This window comes from Nesoenas mayeri (assembly GCF_963082525.1).
Source record: "Nesoenas mayeri genome assembly, contig: SCAFFOLD_102, whole genome shotgun sequence".
NCBI lineage: Eukaryota > Metazoa > Chordata > Aves > Columbiformes > Columbidae > Nesoenas > Nesoenas mayeri.
This window is the reverse complement of record NW_027659954.1, coordinates 123949-142881: the sequence shown is the minus strand read 5'-3', so window position 1 is coordinate 142881 and position 18933 is coordinate 123949. Positions and strand designations below refer to the sequence as shown.

At 55.5% G+C, this 18933-nt stretch overlaps 2 protein-coding genes across 2 annotated transcripts; both read right to left on the bottom strand.

Moving 5' to 3' along the window:
* Positions 1-1503: 1503 nt before the first annotated feature.
* Positions 1504-14232, bottom strand: DPF2 (double PHD fingers 2). Its single transcript, XM_080364695.1, is given in 13 exon segments — positions 1504-2670; positions 3374-3455; positions 4054-4166; positions 4992-5120; positions 5529-5666; positions 7193-7210; positions 7213-7233; positions 7785-7863; positions 9016-9108; positions 9956-10119; positions 11192-11299; positions 12425-12585; positions 14138-14232. Coding segments are annotated over 13 exon segments (1296 nt in total). The 5' UTR covers positions 14212-14232; the 3' UTR covers positions 1504-2554.
* A 1428-nt stretch (positions 14233-15660) lies between these two features.
* CDC42EP2 (CDC42 effector protein 2) lies at positions 15661-18720 on the bottom strand. Its single transcript, XM_080364679.1, has 3 exons — positions 18663-18720; positions 17802-17968; positions 15661-17264 (listed from the first exon to the last, which is right to left on the bottom strand). Exon 3 carries the CDS (start codon positions 17189-17191, stop codon positions 16583-16585), a length of 609 nt encoding a protein of 202 aa, XP_080220805.1. The 5' UTR covers positions 17192-17264; positions 17802-17968; positions 18663-18720; the 3' UTR covers positions 15661-16582.
* Between the last annotated feature and the right edge of the window lie 213 nt (positions 18721-18933).

The following is an 18933-nucleotide window of genomic DNA, read 5'->3' as shown; positions in this document are numbered from 1 at the left end:
CGGCCTTTGCCCTAACGCAGCTGGTTTGGCTGAAAAATAAAGTCGCAAAAGATTAATTTTCACGTCACCCCGGGGGTGGAAAGACCCAAATCGGGGGGATTTTACCCCAAAAATGAGGGTGCAGTCAGCGAGTCACGGCCTAGAACCAAAAATGGGGGTTTGACCCCGAAAAATAGGGTGGGAAAAGCTCAATATCAGCACTCACAGGAGCCATAGAAAAGCACCAAAATTGGGGGTTTTTACCCCAAAAAACAGGGTGGGAAAAGCTCAGTATCAGCACTCACAGAAGCCACATAGAAGTACCAAAATTGGGGGGTTTTACCCCAAAAAACAGGGTGGGAAAAGCTCAGTATCAGCACTCACAGAAGCCACAAAGAAGTACCAAAAATGGGGGTTTTGAACCAAAACCAGCTCTCACAGAAGCCACATAAAAGCACCTAAATTGTGGGGTTTTACCCCAAATGCAGCGCCCCTGTGCCCCAAATGCCCCATTTTTGCCCCAAACGCCCCGTTTTCGCCCCAAACGCCCCGTTTTCTCCCCAAACGCCCCGTTTTCGCTCCAAACGCCCCGTTTTCTCCCCAAACGCCCCGTTTTCGCTCCAAACGCCCCGTTTTCGCCCCAAACACTCCATTTTCGCTCCAAACGCCCCGTTTTTGCCCCAACCGCTCCATTTTCGCTCCAAACGCCCCGTTTTTGCCCCAACCGCTCCATTTTCGCTCCAAACACCCCGTTTTTGCCCCAACCGCTCCATTTTCGCTCCAAACACCCCGTTTTTTGCCCCAAACGCTCCATTTTTGCCCCAAACGCCCCCATTTTTTCCAAACCGCTGCGTTTTTCTCCATTTTATTACGAAAAGAAGCAGTTTTGGTGCCGTTCTTCGCTCTTCCCGGCAAAGACCCAACCGGGAAGCTTCGCCGAGGGGGATTTTGGGGGAAAAAACCCCCATTTTGGGCCGTTTGGGCGGCCCGGCCCTGGCGGGGGCGCCAAAAACGGGCAACCCCAACCGTTTTGAACCAAAACGCCTTCGTTTCCACCCAAATCGCGCTTGGGGGGGGGGGGGGGGGGGGGATGGGGAGAGAAACCACCGGGGTTGATTTTTGGTGTACGGGGGTTTGTTTTGAGGGGGTTTTGGTCAATTGTGAGTGGTTTTGGTTCATTTTGGGGGAGTTTGGGTGGTTTTGGGGCGGTTTGGGTCCCGGGCGGCTCCTCGGGGGGGTCGGAGGTAGGTTTTTGAGTTGATTTTGCTATAAAACAGGCACATTCAGTCAACGGGACCCTGGTGGGGGGGGGGAGGATGGGGCGTCAGCGGCGGTTTGGGGGTAAAAAGCGGCTTTTTCGCCCCAAAATGGAACCCTGTGCGACCGTGCCGGAAACCCCAAAATGGGGGAGTTTTGCCCCGTTTTGCGCCAGCGGGGGGTGGGGGGGGGACCCAAAGTGAGGGAATTTGACCCGTTTGTGCGGTCGGGGGTTAAGGCCTCGTGGGGGGGGAGGGGGGAGGGGAACGGAAAGAAAAACCCCAACAATTCACCCCAAAAATGCGGAAAGGAGGAAAAGGCCCCAAAATGTGGGGCCCAAAGGGGCGTTTTGGGCCCCCCCGCCGCGATTTGGGTGGAAAAGCGTAAAAAGGGCGATTTTCCCGCCAAAACTGCCGGGGTGTGGGGGGGGTGGGGGGGGGTGGGTTTTGTTTTGGGGTGAAAAAACGCCCTTTTGGGGGTGGGGGGAATGGGGGAAAGTGGCGGCGACGGCTCCAAAAGAAACCGAATCCACCCAAAATGGGCGGGAAGGTGAGGAGGGAAAATGGCGGGAAAGGGGGATAATGGCGCTTTAAAAACATCAAGTTACGGAACATGAGAGGAAATAAGAGAAATTAAATGAAATGGGGAGGAAACAATTGGGGGAAATAAGAGGAAATAAGAGAAATTAGAAGAAATTAAAGAAAATAAGAGAAAATAAGAGAAGGGAAAATAAAGGATTAAGAGAAATTGGAGAAAATAAGAGGAAGGAAATTAGAAGAAAATAGAGAAATAAAGGAAAATTTAAAAGGGGAAGGAAATAAAAAGAAAGGAAATACAGGAAATAAACTGAAGGAAATAAAGCAAAGGAAATAAAACGAAAAGAAATAAAGGAAATAAAACGAAAAGAAATAAAGGAAATAAAACTAAAGGAAATAAAACAAAGGAAATAAAACTAAAGGAAATAAAGGAAATAAAACTAAAGGAAATAAAACAACGGAAATAAAACTAACGGAAATAAAACTAAAGGATATAAAACTAAAGGAAATAAAGGAAATAAAACGAAATAAACAAAGGAAATAAAACAAAGGAAATAAACCAACGGAAATAAAAATAAAGGAAATAAAACAAAGGAAATAAAACTAAAGGAAATGAGGGAGAAGAGGAAATAAGAGGAAATAGAGATGGGAAATAGAAGAGGAGAAGAAGAGGGAGAAGAGATGAAATTGGAGCAAAAGAATAGAGAGAAAATAAAGGGAAATAAAGGGAAATAAAGGGAAATAAAAGGAAATAAAGGGAAATAAAGGGGAAATAAAGGGAACTAAAGGCAGCGGAGGGTGCGGAGCGGGGGCTCAGGCGCTGGGCTGGCCTGGTGGTTCTGGTAGATCGAGGCCTTGTCCTTCAGCAGGTCCAGACACAGGTGGCAGCTCCAGCTCCCTGCAATTAGCGCAATTAACGCTCATTAACACCCGGAAACCGCCCAGGGACCCCACGGGGACCCCAAAGCCTCCCATCCCCCCTCGTTAACCCCAACCGGCCGCGCGTTGATCATCAACCGGCGGGTTTTTTAAGCGCGGGGATAATTAACCAGCGGGTTAATTAACCGCAGGGATAATTAACCAGCGGGTTCGTTAAGCGCGACCATTTTGGGGGGGCGGAGGGGTTGCCGTGAATCAGCACAAGGGGGGAGGGGGGAGAGCCCCAAAATGGGGCAAAAGCCAGAGGTTTGGGGTGCGAGTGATGTCAGCCGCGGGTTTTGGGGTGAAAAAAGGCCTTTTCAGTCAAAAATGAGCGTTTTGGGGTACAAGGGAGAGCAGAGATGGGTTTTGGGCTGAAAAAAGGCCTTTTCAGCCAAAACTGAGTGTTTTGGGGTACAAGGGACAGCAGAGATGGATTTTGGGGTGAAAAAAGGCCTTTTCAGTCCAAAATGAGCGTTTTGGGTACAAGGGACATCAATGATGATTTTGGGGTAAAAAACGCCTTGTCAGTCAAAATGAGCGGTTTGGGTACAAGGGACATCAGAGATGGGTTTTGGGGTGAAAAAAGGCGTTTTCAGGCAAAACTGAGCTTTTTGGGGTACAAGGGACAGCAGAGCTGGATTTTGGGGTGGGTTTGGGGGGTTTTGGTGCCGCTCGCTCACCTTCGGGGGGCTCGGCCATGGGGGGCGTCAGGCAGTACATGTGGTACCCGCGGTCACAGTCGTCGCAGAACAGCAGCTGGTCCTGCGAAAATGGTGAAAATCCAGGTTTTAGCCCCAAAAACGCTTTTCCCCTGTCCCGCCAAGTGCTAAAACACGCGGATTTTCACCCAAAAAGACCCCCCAGGACACGAAAAGTACAAAGATTTCCCCCAAAAAACACACCGCTGTGTCCTACAGATCAGTCACATACAGAGATTTGCCCCCAAAAGATGTTTTGCTGGGGTTTTGGGGAGAAACATGGGGGTTTTGGGGTGAAAAGTGGGGGTTTTGGGGCACGCGGGACTGGGTGATTTTGGGGTGAATTCAGTGGGTTTTGGGGCACTCACGTCGTTCTCGGAGGTGCCGCAGATGTTGCGGCACTTGCACTCGATGCATTGCCAGCGGTTTTGGGGTGAAACACGGGACTGGGTGATTTTGGGGTGAATTGGGCGGGTTTTGGGGCTGTGACTCACGTCGTTCTCAGAGGTGCCGCAGATGTTGCAGCACTTGCACTCGATGCATTGCCAGCGGTTTTGGGGTGAAACACGGGGGTTTTGGGGTGAAACACGGGGGTTTTGGGGTGAAACACGGGACTGGGTGATTTTGGGGTGAATTGAGCGGGTTTTGGGGCTGTGACTCACGTCGTTCTCGGAGGTGCCGCAGATGTTGCAGCACTTGCACTCGATGCATTGCCAGCGATACGTCTTCACCGCCGCCATCATCACCGGCGTGAACTGCAGGCACGACGGGTGGCCTGGGGACAGGGACAGTGAGGGGGGGACAATGGGGACACCGGGGGACAATGGGGACAATGGGGGACAATGGGGGGCAGGGGGACAATGGGGACACCGAGGGACAATGGGGGCACTGGGGACAGGGGGACACTGAGGGACAATAGGGATGGGGACAATGAGGACAGGGGGACACTGGGGGACACTAAGGGTCACCCGAGGGACAGGGGGACACTGATGACACTGGGGGACAGGGGGACGATAGGGACAGGGGGGCAATGGGGGACACTGAGGCACAGGAGGACAATGGGGACAGGAGGACAATGAAGATGGAGGAACAATGAGGAACGGGGGACAATGGGAACAGGGGGACATTGGGGGACAATAGGGACAGGGGGACAATGAGGACAGGGGACACTGGGGGACACTAAGGGACACCGAGGGACAGGGGGACGCTGGGGGACATGGGGACACTGGGGGACACTGGGGGACAGGGGGACACTGAGGACAGGAGGACGCTGGGGGACATGGGGACACTGAGGGACAATGGGGGACATGGGGACACTGAGGACAGGGGGACACTGGGGGACACTAGGGGACACTGAGGTACAATGGGGGACAGGGGGACACTGGGGGACATGGGGACATTGGGGGACATGGGGACACTGAGGGACAATGGGGGACATGGGGACAGGGGGACGCTGAGGGACAATGGGGGACAATGGGGGACAGGGGGGGACACTGAGGGACAATGGGGGACATGGGGCCAGGCACAGGCAGCCCCGCCCCTCCACCCCCATTGTCCCCCATCCCCCTTTCCCGGCCCGTTTTGGGGCGTCCCCCCTCACCCGAGCGGCCGCAGTCGGAGCACGAGACGAGCTCCTCGGGCTGCCCCGTCTTCTTGTTGATCTTGGAGTCGCCCAGGCAGAAATCGCAGTAATTGTTGGGCAGCGCCAGCCCGTCGGGGCCTTTTTTGGCTGAAAAAAGGGAGGAAACGCGGTTAACGGCCATTTTCCCTCGCAAAAACGGGAGAAACGGGGAGGAAACGGGGAGGAAACGGGGAGGAAACGGGGAGGAAACGGGGAGGAAACGGGGGAGAAACGGGGCGGGAATGGAGGGGGAACAGGGGAGAAAACGGGGCGGAAAACGGGGCGGGAATGGGGGGGGAAACGGGGGGGGGAAACGGGGGGGGGAAACGGGGGGGGGAAACGGGGGGGGGAAACGGGGCAAAACGGGGCAGAAACACCCGCGTGTTGCCAACCCCGCCACCCACAGCAGCTCTTCCGGCAAACACCATGCTGCAAAACCCCCCGTTTCGGGTGTATTTTTGGGGCGTTTTGAGCATTCGGAGGGCGTTCCGGGCGCGGGACGGCGGTTTCGCTCACACTTGTGCTCGTCGGAGCGCTGGGACACGGGGGTGGGCGGCTGCGAGTCGTCCTTGTCGTCGCCCTCCTCCTCGGCCAAGTGCGAGTGCGCGTAGTGGTAGCTCAGACCCGGCCGGTTCTTGTAGCGTTTGCCGCAAACTGCGCCAAAACAGCGGAAAACGGGCGTTTTCACCCCGAAAAACAGCGATTCCCGTAGCCCCGCGGCTCCGGAAACCGCCCCCGATTCAATGCGCTTTGGGTTCGTTCTGGTTGTTTGGCAACGGGGGTCGTTTTGGGGGTAAAACGCGTGGGTTTGGTGGCGGCGCGTTGAGGCACGCGGGGAAAACGGCGGGAAAGGGGGTTTCCCGCCCAAAAATCGGCTCCTGAGGCAGCCGGGGAAAGAGGGAAAATGGCTTTTTTGGGGGATTTTTGGGCCTGACCAAAAATCAGCAATTTCCCTGGTTTTCACCCGTTTTTAGACAATTGGGGTTGGTTTGACCTTCCCTGGTTGAGAACGGACCAAATTCCGCCTGTTTTTGGGCAGGAGACCCCAAAATCCCCTGGTTTTCCCCCACTCCAGGTTGGCGCGAAGGAGGCGCCGGCCTCGGGGCCACCTTGGGGTAAAACCCCCCAAAAATGAGCAAAAACGGGGTTTCCAGAGCGCGGCGGGTGCGTTGAAACGCTGGTTACCCCGCACCTTCCACAAAAATCAGGGAAAACGGGTGATTTTGGGAGTTTTGGGAACATTTTGCCCATTTCCAGGCTAAAAATAAGAAGGGAAACAGCCCAACGAGGCCAAAAGGGGGACGGAGGCCCCAAAAAGAGCCCAACGTGAGCAGCCGGGGTTGTGTTTGGGGTGAAAAGCCCCGAATTCCGCCCGGATTGAGGGATTTGCGGCGAATTTGGCAGCGGTGGAGGGAAACGAGCGCAAAAGCGGCAATTACAAGGTTATTACAGTGAATTCCGGCGGTCGGAGCCGGCCGGGCCTCACGGGGTCGGCCACGCGCTGCGTTCCGCCCCCCGCCGAGTCGCCAAATTGACCTTTTTGCCCCCAAAACAGCAGCGGGAGGCGGCAAAACACGGGGCGGGTTCCGCTCCGCCAACGGGGCATTTCCAATGGGTTTATTCACCCAAATTCCCCCCGCTCGGCCCATTCCGGGGCTGCTTTAACCCAAAAAGGCTCGGGCATAAAAAGGCGGGGGTGGTTGGGCACAAAAAAGTGGAGGTTTTGATCCCAAACGGCTCTTTTTTACCCGAAAAAGTCAGGGTTTTCCCTCCAAAGGTGTTTTTAGCCAAACAAGCTGTTGTTTTTGTACAAAACGGTGTTTTTTGCGCACGCAACGCCCGGATCGAAGCCCGAGGCGGCGGCGCCGTGCTGCGTGTCCCGAGGCCGCGGCGCGGGGGCACCGGCGCCGTTTTGCCGCATTCCGCGGCGCGGCGGGGGGTTAATCCGCGCTTTGTTGGTTTGGGGGGGGATGGGGGGAGTCGGGCTGTTTTCCGCGTGCCGCGGGGGGTTGGGCGGGAAGGCGCGTTCCGGTCGCGTCGCGCGGGGCTGGTCCACGCGGCGGCCGCGGTGGCCGCGGTCGGTCCCCCCTCCCGCCACCTCGGGGGCCGTTTTGGGGCCGGAGTGCCGGGTTGGAGAAGGAAAAGGCGGAAAAGGAGCAGAGAGCAGACAGAGCGGATACCTCGGTCGGGAGGTTTCAGGAATGCTTTTGTTTGTAAGTGTCTGAAACACAGAAAGAGAGTCGTGAGAAACGCACACGGAGCAACCAGAGGGAGCGCGGCTCGGGCACAGGCAGCGACAGAAAGGACAGAGACAGCACCTCTCGAAGCCTCCACGGCCCCTTTTGCCCTCAAAAGCGGCTCTTTTGGGAACAAAGGGAGGAGGAAGAGGGAGGGGAGGAGGAAGAATCAGCTCAGGGAAAAGGAAAGACAATATTTCTGCCCACAAAGGGGATTTTTAGGCAGAGCGGGACGCGGCGGGGCCTGGAAACCGGTTTGACGTGCGCCGGGGAAACGGGGAGAGGCCGCTTTTTAACTTTTTGGGAGTTTTTTGGCAAAGCGGGAGAGGTTTATCCTCGTCTTTATGCGACGCGGGGGGCGCTCGACCCTTAATTTGGGGTCGAAAACACCCAAACGCCTTCGGGTCGGTCGCAAAACACCCTCCCCCGGGTGCGGAAATCATCGTTTTGGGGGTTTACGGCCCAAATTTCAGCGGGTGAAGCGATGGGTTTGAAAGCCGGCGCTCGGGGGGCAGGCAAAGCCTGCGCCACTCACTGTCGCACGCGTAGGGCTTGTCCCGATCCTCCAGGATGGCGGCGTCCAGCTTCTTGCGAGCGCCCCCGACACCTTTGCCCTGAGAAATCAAGGGGGAAAAGCCAATTTTAGGGAGAAACGGGGCGGACAGGTGACGGGGAGGGAGCAGCGATCCCACAGCGCCACGCCGTGGGGAGCGGTGGAAGTGGAGGCGACTCCGATTCCGTGCGACTATATTACATTATGTGTATATATATATATATGTCCCTCAGGTAGGTATATCCTGATAGTATCTGAGCTAAACCCTTATTTCAAGGGCAGAATAGAGAGGCAGGAGAACCTCTCTGACCTACTGACCACCCCCTTCTAACCCACCCCAGGTATCCAGTGCTGGCTCAGCCCACAGCACCCAGCTGGTCTCCCATCCAAGTACTGACCGGGCCCGACCCTGCTTAGCTTCCCAGATCAGGCAAAATGGGGCGTTCTCAGGCTATATATATTACTTTATGTATATATATATGTTCCTTAGGTATATCCTGATAGTATCTGAGCTAAACCCTTATTTCAAGCGCAGAGCAGAGGGGCAGGAGAACCTCTCTGACCTACTGACCACCCCCTTCTAACCCACCCCAGGTCCCACTGGCTTCCTGGCCACAAGGGCCCAGTGCTGGCTCAGCCCACAGCACCCAGCTGGTCTCCCATCCACGTACTGACCGGGGCTGACCCTGCTTAGCTTCCCAGATCAGACGAGACGGGGCATTCTCAGGGTGCTCTGGCTGTATATATATGTATACATATATGTTCCTAAAGTATATCCTGATAGTATCTGAGCTAAACGCTCATTTCAAGGGCAGAACAGAGGGGCAGGAGAACCTCTCCGACCTACTGACCAGCCCCTTCTAACCCACCCCAGGTACCCAGTGCTGGCTCAGCCCACAGCAGCCACTTGGTCTCCCATCCAAGCACTGACCGGGCCCGACCCTGCTTAGCTTCCCAGATCAGATGAGATGGGGCATTCTCAGGCTACGTATATTACATTATGTATATCTATATGTTCCCTTCAGCCCAAATCCCACGAATTCACAGCGTTGGGACAGCGAAAACCACTTAAAACCCTCCCCGCAGGGGTTCTTTTAGCGATTAAACCCTTCGTTAGCGCCGAACGAACGCGACTTCGAGGTTAAGAACACCCTGATGTGCCCTAAATGCGGTTCCGCGGGGCGCGGGGCCGCGGCCGGCTCGCAGCACCCACCTTGGCCTTGCCCTTCCCGCGCCGCTTCGGTGTGTCCTCCTCGTAGTCCTCGTCGTCCAAGTCGTCCAGAAAGTCCTCGGGCTCCAGAATGCGCTGGGGAAGCAACCAAAGGCTTGAACTCGGGTGCTGATAACTCATTTCATCCCGAATTCCGGTTCCAATAGCTCATTGGATCCCGAATTCCGCTTCCCATAAATCATTTGATCCCAAATTCTGGTTCCCATAACTCATTTGATCCCAAATTCCGGTTCCCATAACTCATTTGATCCTGAATTCCGGTTCCCATAACTCATTGGATCACGAATTCTGGTTCCAATAACTCATTTGATCCCGAATTCCGGTTCCAATAACTCATTGGATCCCGAATTCCGCTTCCCATAACTCATTTGATCCCGAATTCCGGTTCCCATAACTCATTTGATCCCGAATTCTGGTTCCCATAACTCACTTTATCCCGAATTCTGGTTCCCATAACTCATTTTATCCTGAATTCCATTTCCAATAACTCATTTTATCATGAGTTCTGGCTCCTATACAACATTTTATCCTGAATTCTGGTTCCAATAACTCATTTTATCCTGAATTCCAGCTCCTATGCATCATTTTATCCTGAATTCCAGTTCCAATAACTCCCTTTATCCTGAATTCTGGTTCCAACAACTCATTTTATCCCGAATTCCAGTTCCAATATCTCCCTTTATCCTGAATTCTGGTTCCAACAACTCATTTTACCCTGAATTCCGCTTCCACTAACTCCTTTATTCCCTGATTTTGGGGCCAGAATCCCCCTTTGACTCAGCAGCGGAGCCTCTAAACGGATCACGAGGCGGCAAAACCCCCCGGGGACGAGGCGGCGGGTGCGAAACGAGCCCGTTTTCCCGCGTTTTAGGGAGCCGGGGGACCCGTTTTTGGGGTGAAACGGGGGATATGGCGCGGGCACCTTCCTGGCGCGGCTGTTGGCCCCGGGGAACTCGGCCGCGTCGTCGTCGCCGCGCTGATCCGGCAGCGCCCGCTTGTCCAGAGCGTCGGTGCGCAGCAGCAGCGCCTCCAGACTGCTGCCATCTGCAGGCAGCGCGCCCTCCTTCTTCACCCCCGAGTCCGATTCTGACAGGAAAACATGGAATATACCATCAATACATTAAAATATAACTGTCCTTCTTCACCCCTGAACCTGATTTTGATAGAAAAACAGCAATTAAAACAAATAAATTTGAAATAAAGGCGCCCATGTGCAGCAGCGGTGCCTCCAGACTGCTGCCATCCGCAGGCAGCGTGCCCTCCTTCTTCACTCCTGTGCCCACCTCTGACAGGAAAACATCGAAAATAACATAAATACATTAAAATATAACCGTCCTTCTTCATACCTGAATCTCATTTTGACAGAAAAATAGGAATTAAAACAAATAAATTAGAAATAAAGGCGCTCGTGTGCAGGAGCGGCGCCTCCAGACTGCTGCCATCTGCAGGCAGCGCGCCCTCCTTCTTCATCCCCAAGTCCGATTCTGACAGGAAAACATGGAAAATACCATAAATACACGAAAATAAACCCATTCTTCTTCACCCCCAAACCTGATTTTGATAGAAAAACAGCAATTAAAGCAAAAAATTAAGAATAAAGGTGTTTATGTGCAGCAGCAGCGCCTCCAGAATGCTGCCGTCCGCAGGCAGCGCGCCCTCCTTCTTCACTCCTGTGTCCACCTCTGACAGGAAAACATGGAAAATACCATAAATACATTAAAATAAACTCATTCTTCTTCACACCCAAACTTGATTTTGACAGGAAAACAGCAATTAAAACAAAACAATTAAGAATAAAGGTGTTTATGTGCAGCAGCAGCGCCTCCAGACTGCTGCCATCTGCAGGCAGCGCGTGCTCTTTCTTCACCCCCAAATCTGCTTCTGACAGGAAAATATGGAAAAAATTAAATAGGAATTAAAATATACCCATCCTCCTTCACACCCAAATCTGCTTCTGACAGGAAAACAGCAATTAAAACAAAAAAACTAAGAATAAACGCGTTCATGTCGAGCGGCAACGCAACCAAACTGTCCGCTGGCAGCGCGCCCTCCGCTTTCACTCCCGCCTCTGACAGGAAAACATGGAAAATACCATAAATACATTAAAATATAAAGCGAAGCAGCCATGAAAAGCACGGGGCAGCCGCACAGGCCATACCGGGTTTGATGGCGGGGAAGGCGAGCCGCGGGTCCTCGGGCGGGTGAGCGCGGCGCCGCTTCCTCCAGCGCCGCGCGGGGTACGAGTACAGCTGCCCGGCCGCCAAACCTGCCGAAACACGCTCGGTTACCGCAAACCAGCCCCAATGGCACCGGGGCTGCGGTGCTGGGTGGGTAAAGTAACCCAAAATCACTGCAAAACGCCCCAAACGGCACCCGGGAAGTGGTGTTGGGTGCGTAAAATAACCCGAAATCACCGCAAAACGCCCCAAACGGCACCTGGGATGTGGTGTTGGGTGTGTAAAATAACCCGAAATCACTGCAAAACGCCCCAAACGGCACCTGGGACGTGGTGTTGGGTGTGTAAAATAACCCAAAATCACTGCAAAACGCCCCAAATTGCACCTGGGATGTGGTGTTGGGTGAGTAAAATAACCCCAAATCACCATAAACCACCCCAAACAGCACTTGGGATGTGGTGTTGGGTGTGTAAAATAACCCAAAATCACCGCAAAACGTCCCAAACGGCACCTGGGATGTGGTGTTGGGTGTGTAAAATAACGCGAAATCACTGCAAAACGCCCCAAACGGCACCTGGGACGCGGTGCTGGGTGCGTAAAATAACCCCAAATCACTGCAAAATGCCCCAAATGGCACCCGGGAAGTGGTGTTGGGTGCGTAAAATAACCCGAAATCACCATAAAACGCCCCAAACGGCACCCGGGAAGTGGTGTTGGGTGGGTAAAATAACCCGAAATCATCGCAAAACGCCCCAAACGGCACCCGGGCAGTTGGGGGGTTCAGGGAGTGGTTTTGGGGGTTCAGGGGGTGTGTTTGGGGGTTCGGGGGGTGTTTTTGGGGGCTCACCCGGCCCCTGGTGCCGTTTCTCCATCCAGATGTAGCAGTTGCTCTGGGTGGGTGCAGGGGGGCTGTGGGTGCATTGGGGGTTCGGGGGGCATTTTTGAGTGTTCAGGGGGTGTTTTTGGGGGTTCAGGGGGTGTTTTTGGGGTCTCACTTGGCCCCCGGTGCCAGAAGAAGCAGTTGCTCTGGGTGGGTGCAGGGGGGCTGTGGGTGCATTGGGGGTTCAGGGGGTGTTTTTGGTGGTTCGGGGAGTGTTTTTGGTGTTTCAGGGGGTGTTTTGGTGGTTCAGGGGGCGTTTTTGGGTGTTCAGGGGGTGTTTTTGGGGGTTCAGGGGGTGTTTTTGGGGGTTCAGGGGGTGTTTTTGGGGTCTCACCCGGCCCCCGGTGCCGTTTCTCCATCCAGATGTAGCAGTTGCTCTGCGCCACGCCGGTCTGCGAGTCCAGGAAGGGCAGGCGCACGCTGCGCTCGGCGCAGAGCCGCGCGTTGTAGCTGTGGCACTGCTCCATGGCGTCGCGGTAGTACTGCTCGCCCAGCCTGCGGGAACCCTCACCCTATGGATCCCATAGGAGCCCTCCCGGGAACGCGTGGCGGGGAATTCCTGCCCCCCTCCCGCCCCGAAGAGTCCTATAGGGTACACGCGCCCCTTGGGATCTAGAAGACCCTCTCACAGGGAGCTATAGTAACAAACTCCCCGCTTTGGAATCTATAGGACCCTGTCTGTAGGGATGTATAGATCCTCCCCCTTTGGGATCTGTAGGACCCACTCGGAGCGGTCTATAGGGCTGTAGAGTTCTCCCCGCTTTGGGATCTATAGGACCCTCTCAGGGGGGTCTATAGGGATGTAAAGATCCCCCCTCTTTGGGGTCTATAGGGATGTACAGATCCACCCCGCTTTGGGAGCTATAGGACACTCTCAGAGGGTTCTATAAGGATGTATAGTTCCCCCCGCTTTGGGATCTATAGGACCCACTCAGGGGAGTCTATAGGGATGTATAGATCCCCCCACTTTGGGATCTATAGGACCCACTCAGGGGGGTCTATAGGGATGTATAGATCCCCCCCTCTTTGGGATCTATAGGACACTCTCAGAGAGGTCTATAGGGATGTATAGATCCCCCCGCTTTGGGAGCTATAGGACCCTCTCAGGGGGGTCTGTAGGGATGTATAGATCCACCCCGCTTTGGTAGCTATAGGACCCTCTCAGGGGGGTCTGTAGGGATGTACAGATCCCCCCGCTTTGGGATCTATAGGACACTCTCAGAGGGGTCTATAGGGATGTATAGATCCCCCCTCTTTGGGGTCTATAGGACACTCTCAGAGGGGTCTATAGGGATGTATAGATCCCCCCCTGCTTTGGGATCTATAGGACACTCTCAGGAGGGTCTATAGGGATGTATAGATCCCCCCCTGCTTTGGGATCTACAGGACCCTCTCAGAGGGGTCTATAGGGATGTATGGATCCCCCCACTTTGGGATCTATAGGACACTCTCAGAGGGTTCTATAGGGCTGTATAGTTCCCCCCGCTTTGGGATCTATAGGACACTCTCAGAGGGGTCTATAAGGATGTATAGATCCCCCCACTTTGGGATCTATAGGACTCACTCAGAGGGGTCTATAGGGATGTATAGATCCCCCCACTTTGGGATCTATAGGACCCACTCAGAGGGGTCTATAGGGATGTATAGATCCCCCACTTTGGGATCTATAGGACCCACTCAGAGGGGTCTATAGGGATGTATAGATCCCCCACTCTTTGGGATCTATAGGACACTCTCAGAGGGCGATACCGGGGGAACCCCCACCCTCTGGCCTCTCTAGACCCCCCTCTCAGGGGACCCCACCCTATATCCTCTATAAGCGCCACACGGGGGGGGGTTTCCCCTCACTCAACTCTTCCCCCCTCCCCCAAAAAGTTCCCCCCGAACAATGAGCGCGTCCCCCCCATCCCCCCCCCAGCACCGCCCCCCCTCCCGCCCACTTGGTCCCGCCCGCCGGCGCCGCGCCGAGGGGGACCCCGCACCGGGCCGCACCATTCGCCCCCTACGGCGCGGGGGGGGGACACACACACACACTAAACGCACTTACAGCTTCACCACATTCTGTACCACTGCCGCCATCTTCCCTCCGCCGCCGGGGCCCTGCGCCCCCTCAGCGCGCATGTGCGCCCGGGGAGCGGCGGGGGAAGCGGCGGCTTCGCGGCTGCGCAGGAACACAACTGACCCCCCCCCTCTCCCCCCCCCTCGTGTGAGGATGCGTAGTGGCACCGTCCCCGGGGGAGGGGGGGGTGGTGGATGCGGCGCATGCGCGAAGCGCCGCGCGTGGCTCCTCCCCCCCGCCCCGCGCGTGCGCGGCGCGAAAGGCGGGAAAAAGCGGAGGCGGGGAGAGAGGCGCGAAAATGGCGGAGGCTGAAAAGCGTCGATGGGGGAGGCAAGTGAGGGGAAAAATGAGAGGAAAAGGGGCGGGGGGGGGATGGGGGGTGAGAGGGGAGCGGGGGGGGGGTGGGGGGGCAAAGCGGAGCGCGGTTAAATGTGGGGAAATGGGTGTCGGAGGGGTTGAAAAGGGTCGTTCCCCCCGCCTGTAAAGCTGGGGGGGGGGGGGGGGTGGAGGGAGGGGGGCAGGAAGATGGGGGGGGGAGGGAAAGTGAGCGTCGGGGTGTGATAATATCGATACATTTATATCGTCGTATTTACATGAGATCTTTAGTCTGTATTGGGGTTCCCCCCGCTTTGGGGTCTATAGGACCCTCTCAGAGGGGTCTATAGGGATGTATAGATCCCCCCTGCTTTGGGATCTATAGGACCCTCTCAGGGGGGTCTGTAGGGATGTATAGATCCTCCCTCTTTGGGATCTATAGGACCCTCTCAGAGGGGTCTATAGGGATGTATAGATCCCCCCCTGCTTTGGAGTCTATAGGACACTCTCAGAGGGGTCTGTAGGGATGTATAGATCCTCCCCTGCTTTGGGATCTATAGGAACCTCTCAGGGGGGTCTGTAGGGATGTATAGATCCCCCCCTGCTTTGGAGTCTATAGGACACTCTCAGAGGGGTCTGTAGGGATGTATAGATCCTCCCTCTTTGGGATCTATAGGACACTCTCAGAGGGGTCTATAGGGATGTATAGATCCCCCCCTGCTTTGAGGTCTATAGGACCCACTCAGAGGGGTCTATAGGGATGTATAGATCCCCCCGCTTTGGGATCTATAGGACCCTCTGAGAGAGGTCTGTAGGGATGTATAGATCCCCCCGCTTTGGGATCTATAGGACCCTCTCAGAGGGGTCTATAGGGATGTATAGATCCTCCCCTGCTTTGGGGTCTATAGGACCCTCTCAGAGGGGTCTATAGGGATGTATAGATCCTCCCTCTTTGGGATCTATAGGACCCTCTCAGAGGGGTCTGTAGGGATGTATAGATCCCCCCGCTTTGGGATCTATAGGACACTCTCAGAGGGGTCTATAGGGATGTATAGATCCCCCCTGCTTTGGGGTCTATAGGACCCTCTCAGAGGGGTCTCCCTCCCCCCCGGCCCGGGGCTTTAATGCGGATTTATTCCTGAGAAATAACTACAAATTAAATAAAGGAATTGTTTATATTTTGCAGCTAAGACGGTGCCTGGAAAAAATGGGGGGAAAAAAAGGATTGGGGTAATTTCGGGTGGTTTCCATTAAATAAAGGCAAACTAAAGCGATGCTTTCATTGAACCCCTTGCAAATCTTCCAATTTGGGGAAAAAAGGGGGATTTGGGCTGTTTTGGTGGAAATTGGGAATGTGGGGAAGTTGTTGCCCGGACGCTCATTGAGGTTTTGTTATTCATGTAATTAATCAGCATCCCACCTCCATTTAATTCACTAATTAGGGTGAAATCCATGAGGACAAGCGCAGCCTCGTCAGCGCAGCACGAGAAAAGAGCCGAATGCTCCGAAAACCACCCAAAATGACCCATTCCGGCTTCTCTTTCCCCCTCCGGTTGTTTCACCGACGGCGAATTGAGGGGATTGGGAAACGGGCACATCCCCCATCAAAATACATCGTTAGCAGGATAAATTAATGACTAATGATGCTGGGACGTAGTGCGGTGCCGAGCTACGAACTCATTAATGACTCGTTAATTAACGACGCCGGTACAAAGCTCCAATCAGTGACTCCCACTCGGTCGCCAAAATTCAGCCCCGAAGCCTTTGGCCACGTAACCCCCAAACTCTCCATTCGGTGGCGTTCGAAGAACTCGATGGTGCGTGAGGTCACCGTGGTGACACCGCGGTTGGATTCGCCCCGACCAACCGCGTCAAAAACCAACAAAACACCCCAAATTTGGGGTTTGGCGATTCCCCCGTCGCCGCGTTTGCTGAGCCCGGTTCCTCGCGGTTGGATCCGGCGCCACCACAAGTTGATCCCGGCAAAGGGGGGAGAAGCGCTCGGCGTCTCCGGCTCCGCGGTTGTAACCGCGGCGGCGCGGCTGAAATTCCACCACAGAGAAAACGGCCAAAATTGCTGATAACGGTCGTTTGTAACGTCTCCGCCCACTGGTGCCCTCACGTGGGGGTCTCGTGGTGTTTGTCCATCACGCGCAGAACGTCCTCCAGGATGGACGGGCCCAGGTCCACGTGCAGCGACAGGAGGGAGCCGGTGGGCGGCGCGGTGACGCCGTTGGCCGCGCCGGCAAACAACGGCTCCGGAAACGGCTCCGGAGCAAACAACGGCTCCGGAAACACCGCGGCACGTCCACCGTTATCCTCCCCACCGTCCCGTCGTGGCGCCTTCTCGTCCAGACGCAGCCGCGGCGGTTTTGGCGGCGCGGGCGGCAGCGTGAGCGCGCGCGGCCCCGCCACGATGGGCAGCGACACGGCGTTCTTGAGCAGCGGCGCCGGCGCCGCCGCAACGCCGGGGCGGCTGCTCAGCGTGGCCGTCCTGGCGACGCCGGCCGGCGGCTGCGGCGCCTGGAGGGCGCGCGGGAGCAGGTGGAGCTTGCCCTGCAGGAAGGAGACGTCGCCGAAGGTGTCGCCCGCGCCGCCCACGTGGATGGTGTGCCGGAAGTCGCCCAGCGGCGGGCTGATCATGTCCCGCGACAGCAGGTCGCGCAGCTTCTCCTTCTTGCCCTTCCTGCCGCCGCGCTTCAGGTAGATCGGCGCCTTGGCCGACATCTCCGTGCCGCAGCGCTCCCCAAAGCCGAACGCAAGGATTGGGGCTCCCTCGAGTGCCGCGACGCTCGGGAACCTGTGAAACCAAAGCAACAAACGCTTAGAACCAAGTTCTAACAAGATGGCCGACATCACCGCAACGCCCCCCAAACCGAACCCAAGGATTCGGGCACCTTTGAGTGGCGCGATGCTCGTTAATCTGCACAATTAAAGCAACAAACGCTTAGAACCAAGTTCTAACAAGATGGCCGACGTCACCGCAACGCCCCCCAAACCGAACCCGAGGATTCGGGCACCTTCGAGTGCCGCGATGCTCGTTAATCTGCACAATTAAACACTTTAAGCCGAGTTCTAAGATGATGGAGACGCCCGACGCATCAGCACAGCCCAGCAAATTAACTCCAGGCGCCGAGGTTCGTTGGCGGCGACACCGGTAACGAGATAACTCGGGTAATTAAACACAGGCGCCTGGAGCTTCGTGTCTGGGGGAACCCGAGGGGGGTCGTGGTGGGAAAGAAAGTGCTGGAAAACGGCTTTTGGAACCAAATTGTTTGGATTCCCACCCCACAAGCAGCAAATTCCGGGCCCGGCGGGGAAGGGACGTGGTTCTTACCGGAGTTTAGTGGCGTTTAGACACTCGGCACATCCGCTGCCGCCAAAACAACCGTCGCTCTCGCTTTGGTACCGTTTGTCCCCCAAATTGCGTCTATTCGGTGCCAAAAACAGCGCCGTGTGTGTTGGTGATGCCGGTGACGCCGGCGCCTCCGCCCCAGCAAAATCCTGACGGCGCAGAATTCAGCGTCGTTAATTAAGCCGGGTGGATTAACGAGGGCCTGAAAGGCCGGGGGGGGTGGGCGGTGGTGACGGTGTAGCCGCGGTTGCCAAAATTCCTGCCGGTCGGGGAGGCAGAAAATGGGAGTTTTGGGTGGGGGAGACTCTTGGGGATCATCCAAATAGTTTAAATTAGAGTTTAAATGGTATTTTAAATGGTATTTTAAGTGATAAATTGTTTTCATGGCTCAGGAAGATCCTGAGAGGAGGAAACGGTGGCGAATGGTGGGAATCTGGACACCCTCCCCCCCCCGTGCCTCAGTTTCCCCACAAACCGAAACCGCACAGAAAAACGGGGTAAAAAGTGTTAAAAGCGGCTGATTGGGGCGGCAACTCGCTCCGATTCTGCCCCCAAAGTGCGTTTTTTGTGTGAAATCACCAGAAATCCCTCGTTTGGACTTAAAAGTTGTTGTTCTAAAGAGCAGCCGGAGCGGGAGCCGCGTTTCCCCTGGAAACGGCTGTTTTTGGGGTTTCTCAGGGGGGGTTTAGGCTGGAAAAGCACAAAGCGAAGGGGAAGAGGCGGAATTTCCCCCCCGAACGCGGGTGGACGGACACGAACCCCCCGGAAACGCCCCAAATTCGGTGCCATGCGCGTTGCGAACCCCCCGGGGTCTCACCGGCCTGAACTCAGCCCGAAACGCACCGTGTTGGGCGTCCTGTTCCGTTCCCGTTCCGTTCCCGTTCCGTTCCTGTTCCGTTCCCGTCCCGCGGCGTCAGCGCAGGCCCCGCCCCCCACCAGGAAACCACCCAAAACGACCCAAACCCACCCAAAATCACGCTGGGAAAACCCCCACGGAACAGGAACCAAACCAAAGGGCAGCAGCGGGTGCTCAGAGCCAAACGAGCCGCAGCAGCCGCGTTTGGGTCGTTAAGAGGTAATTAAGAGGGAACGAGGTGCCGGTTGTTGCAGTTGG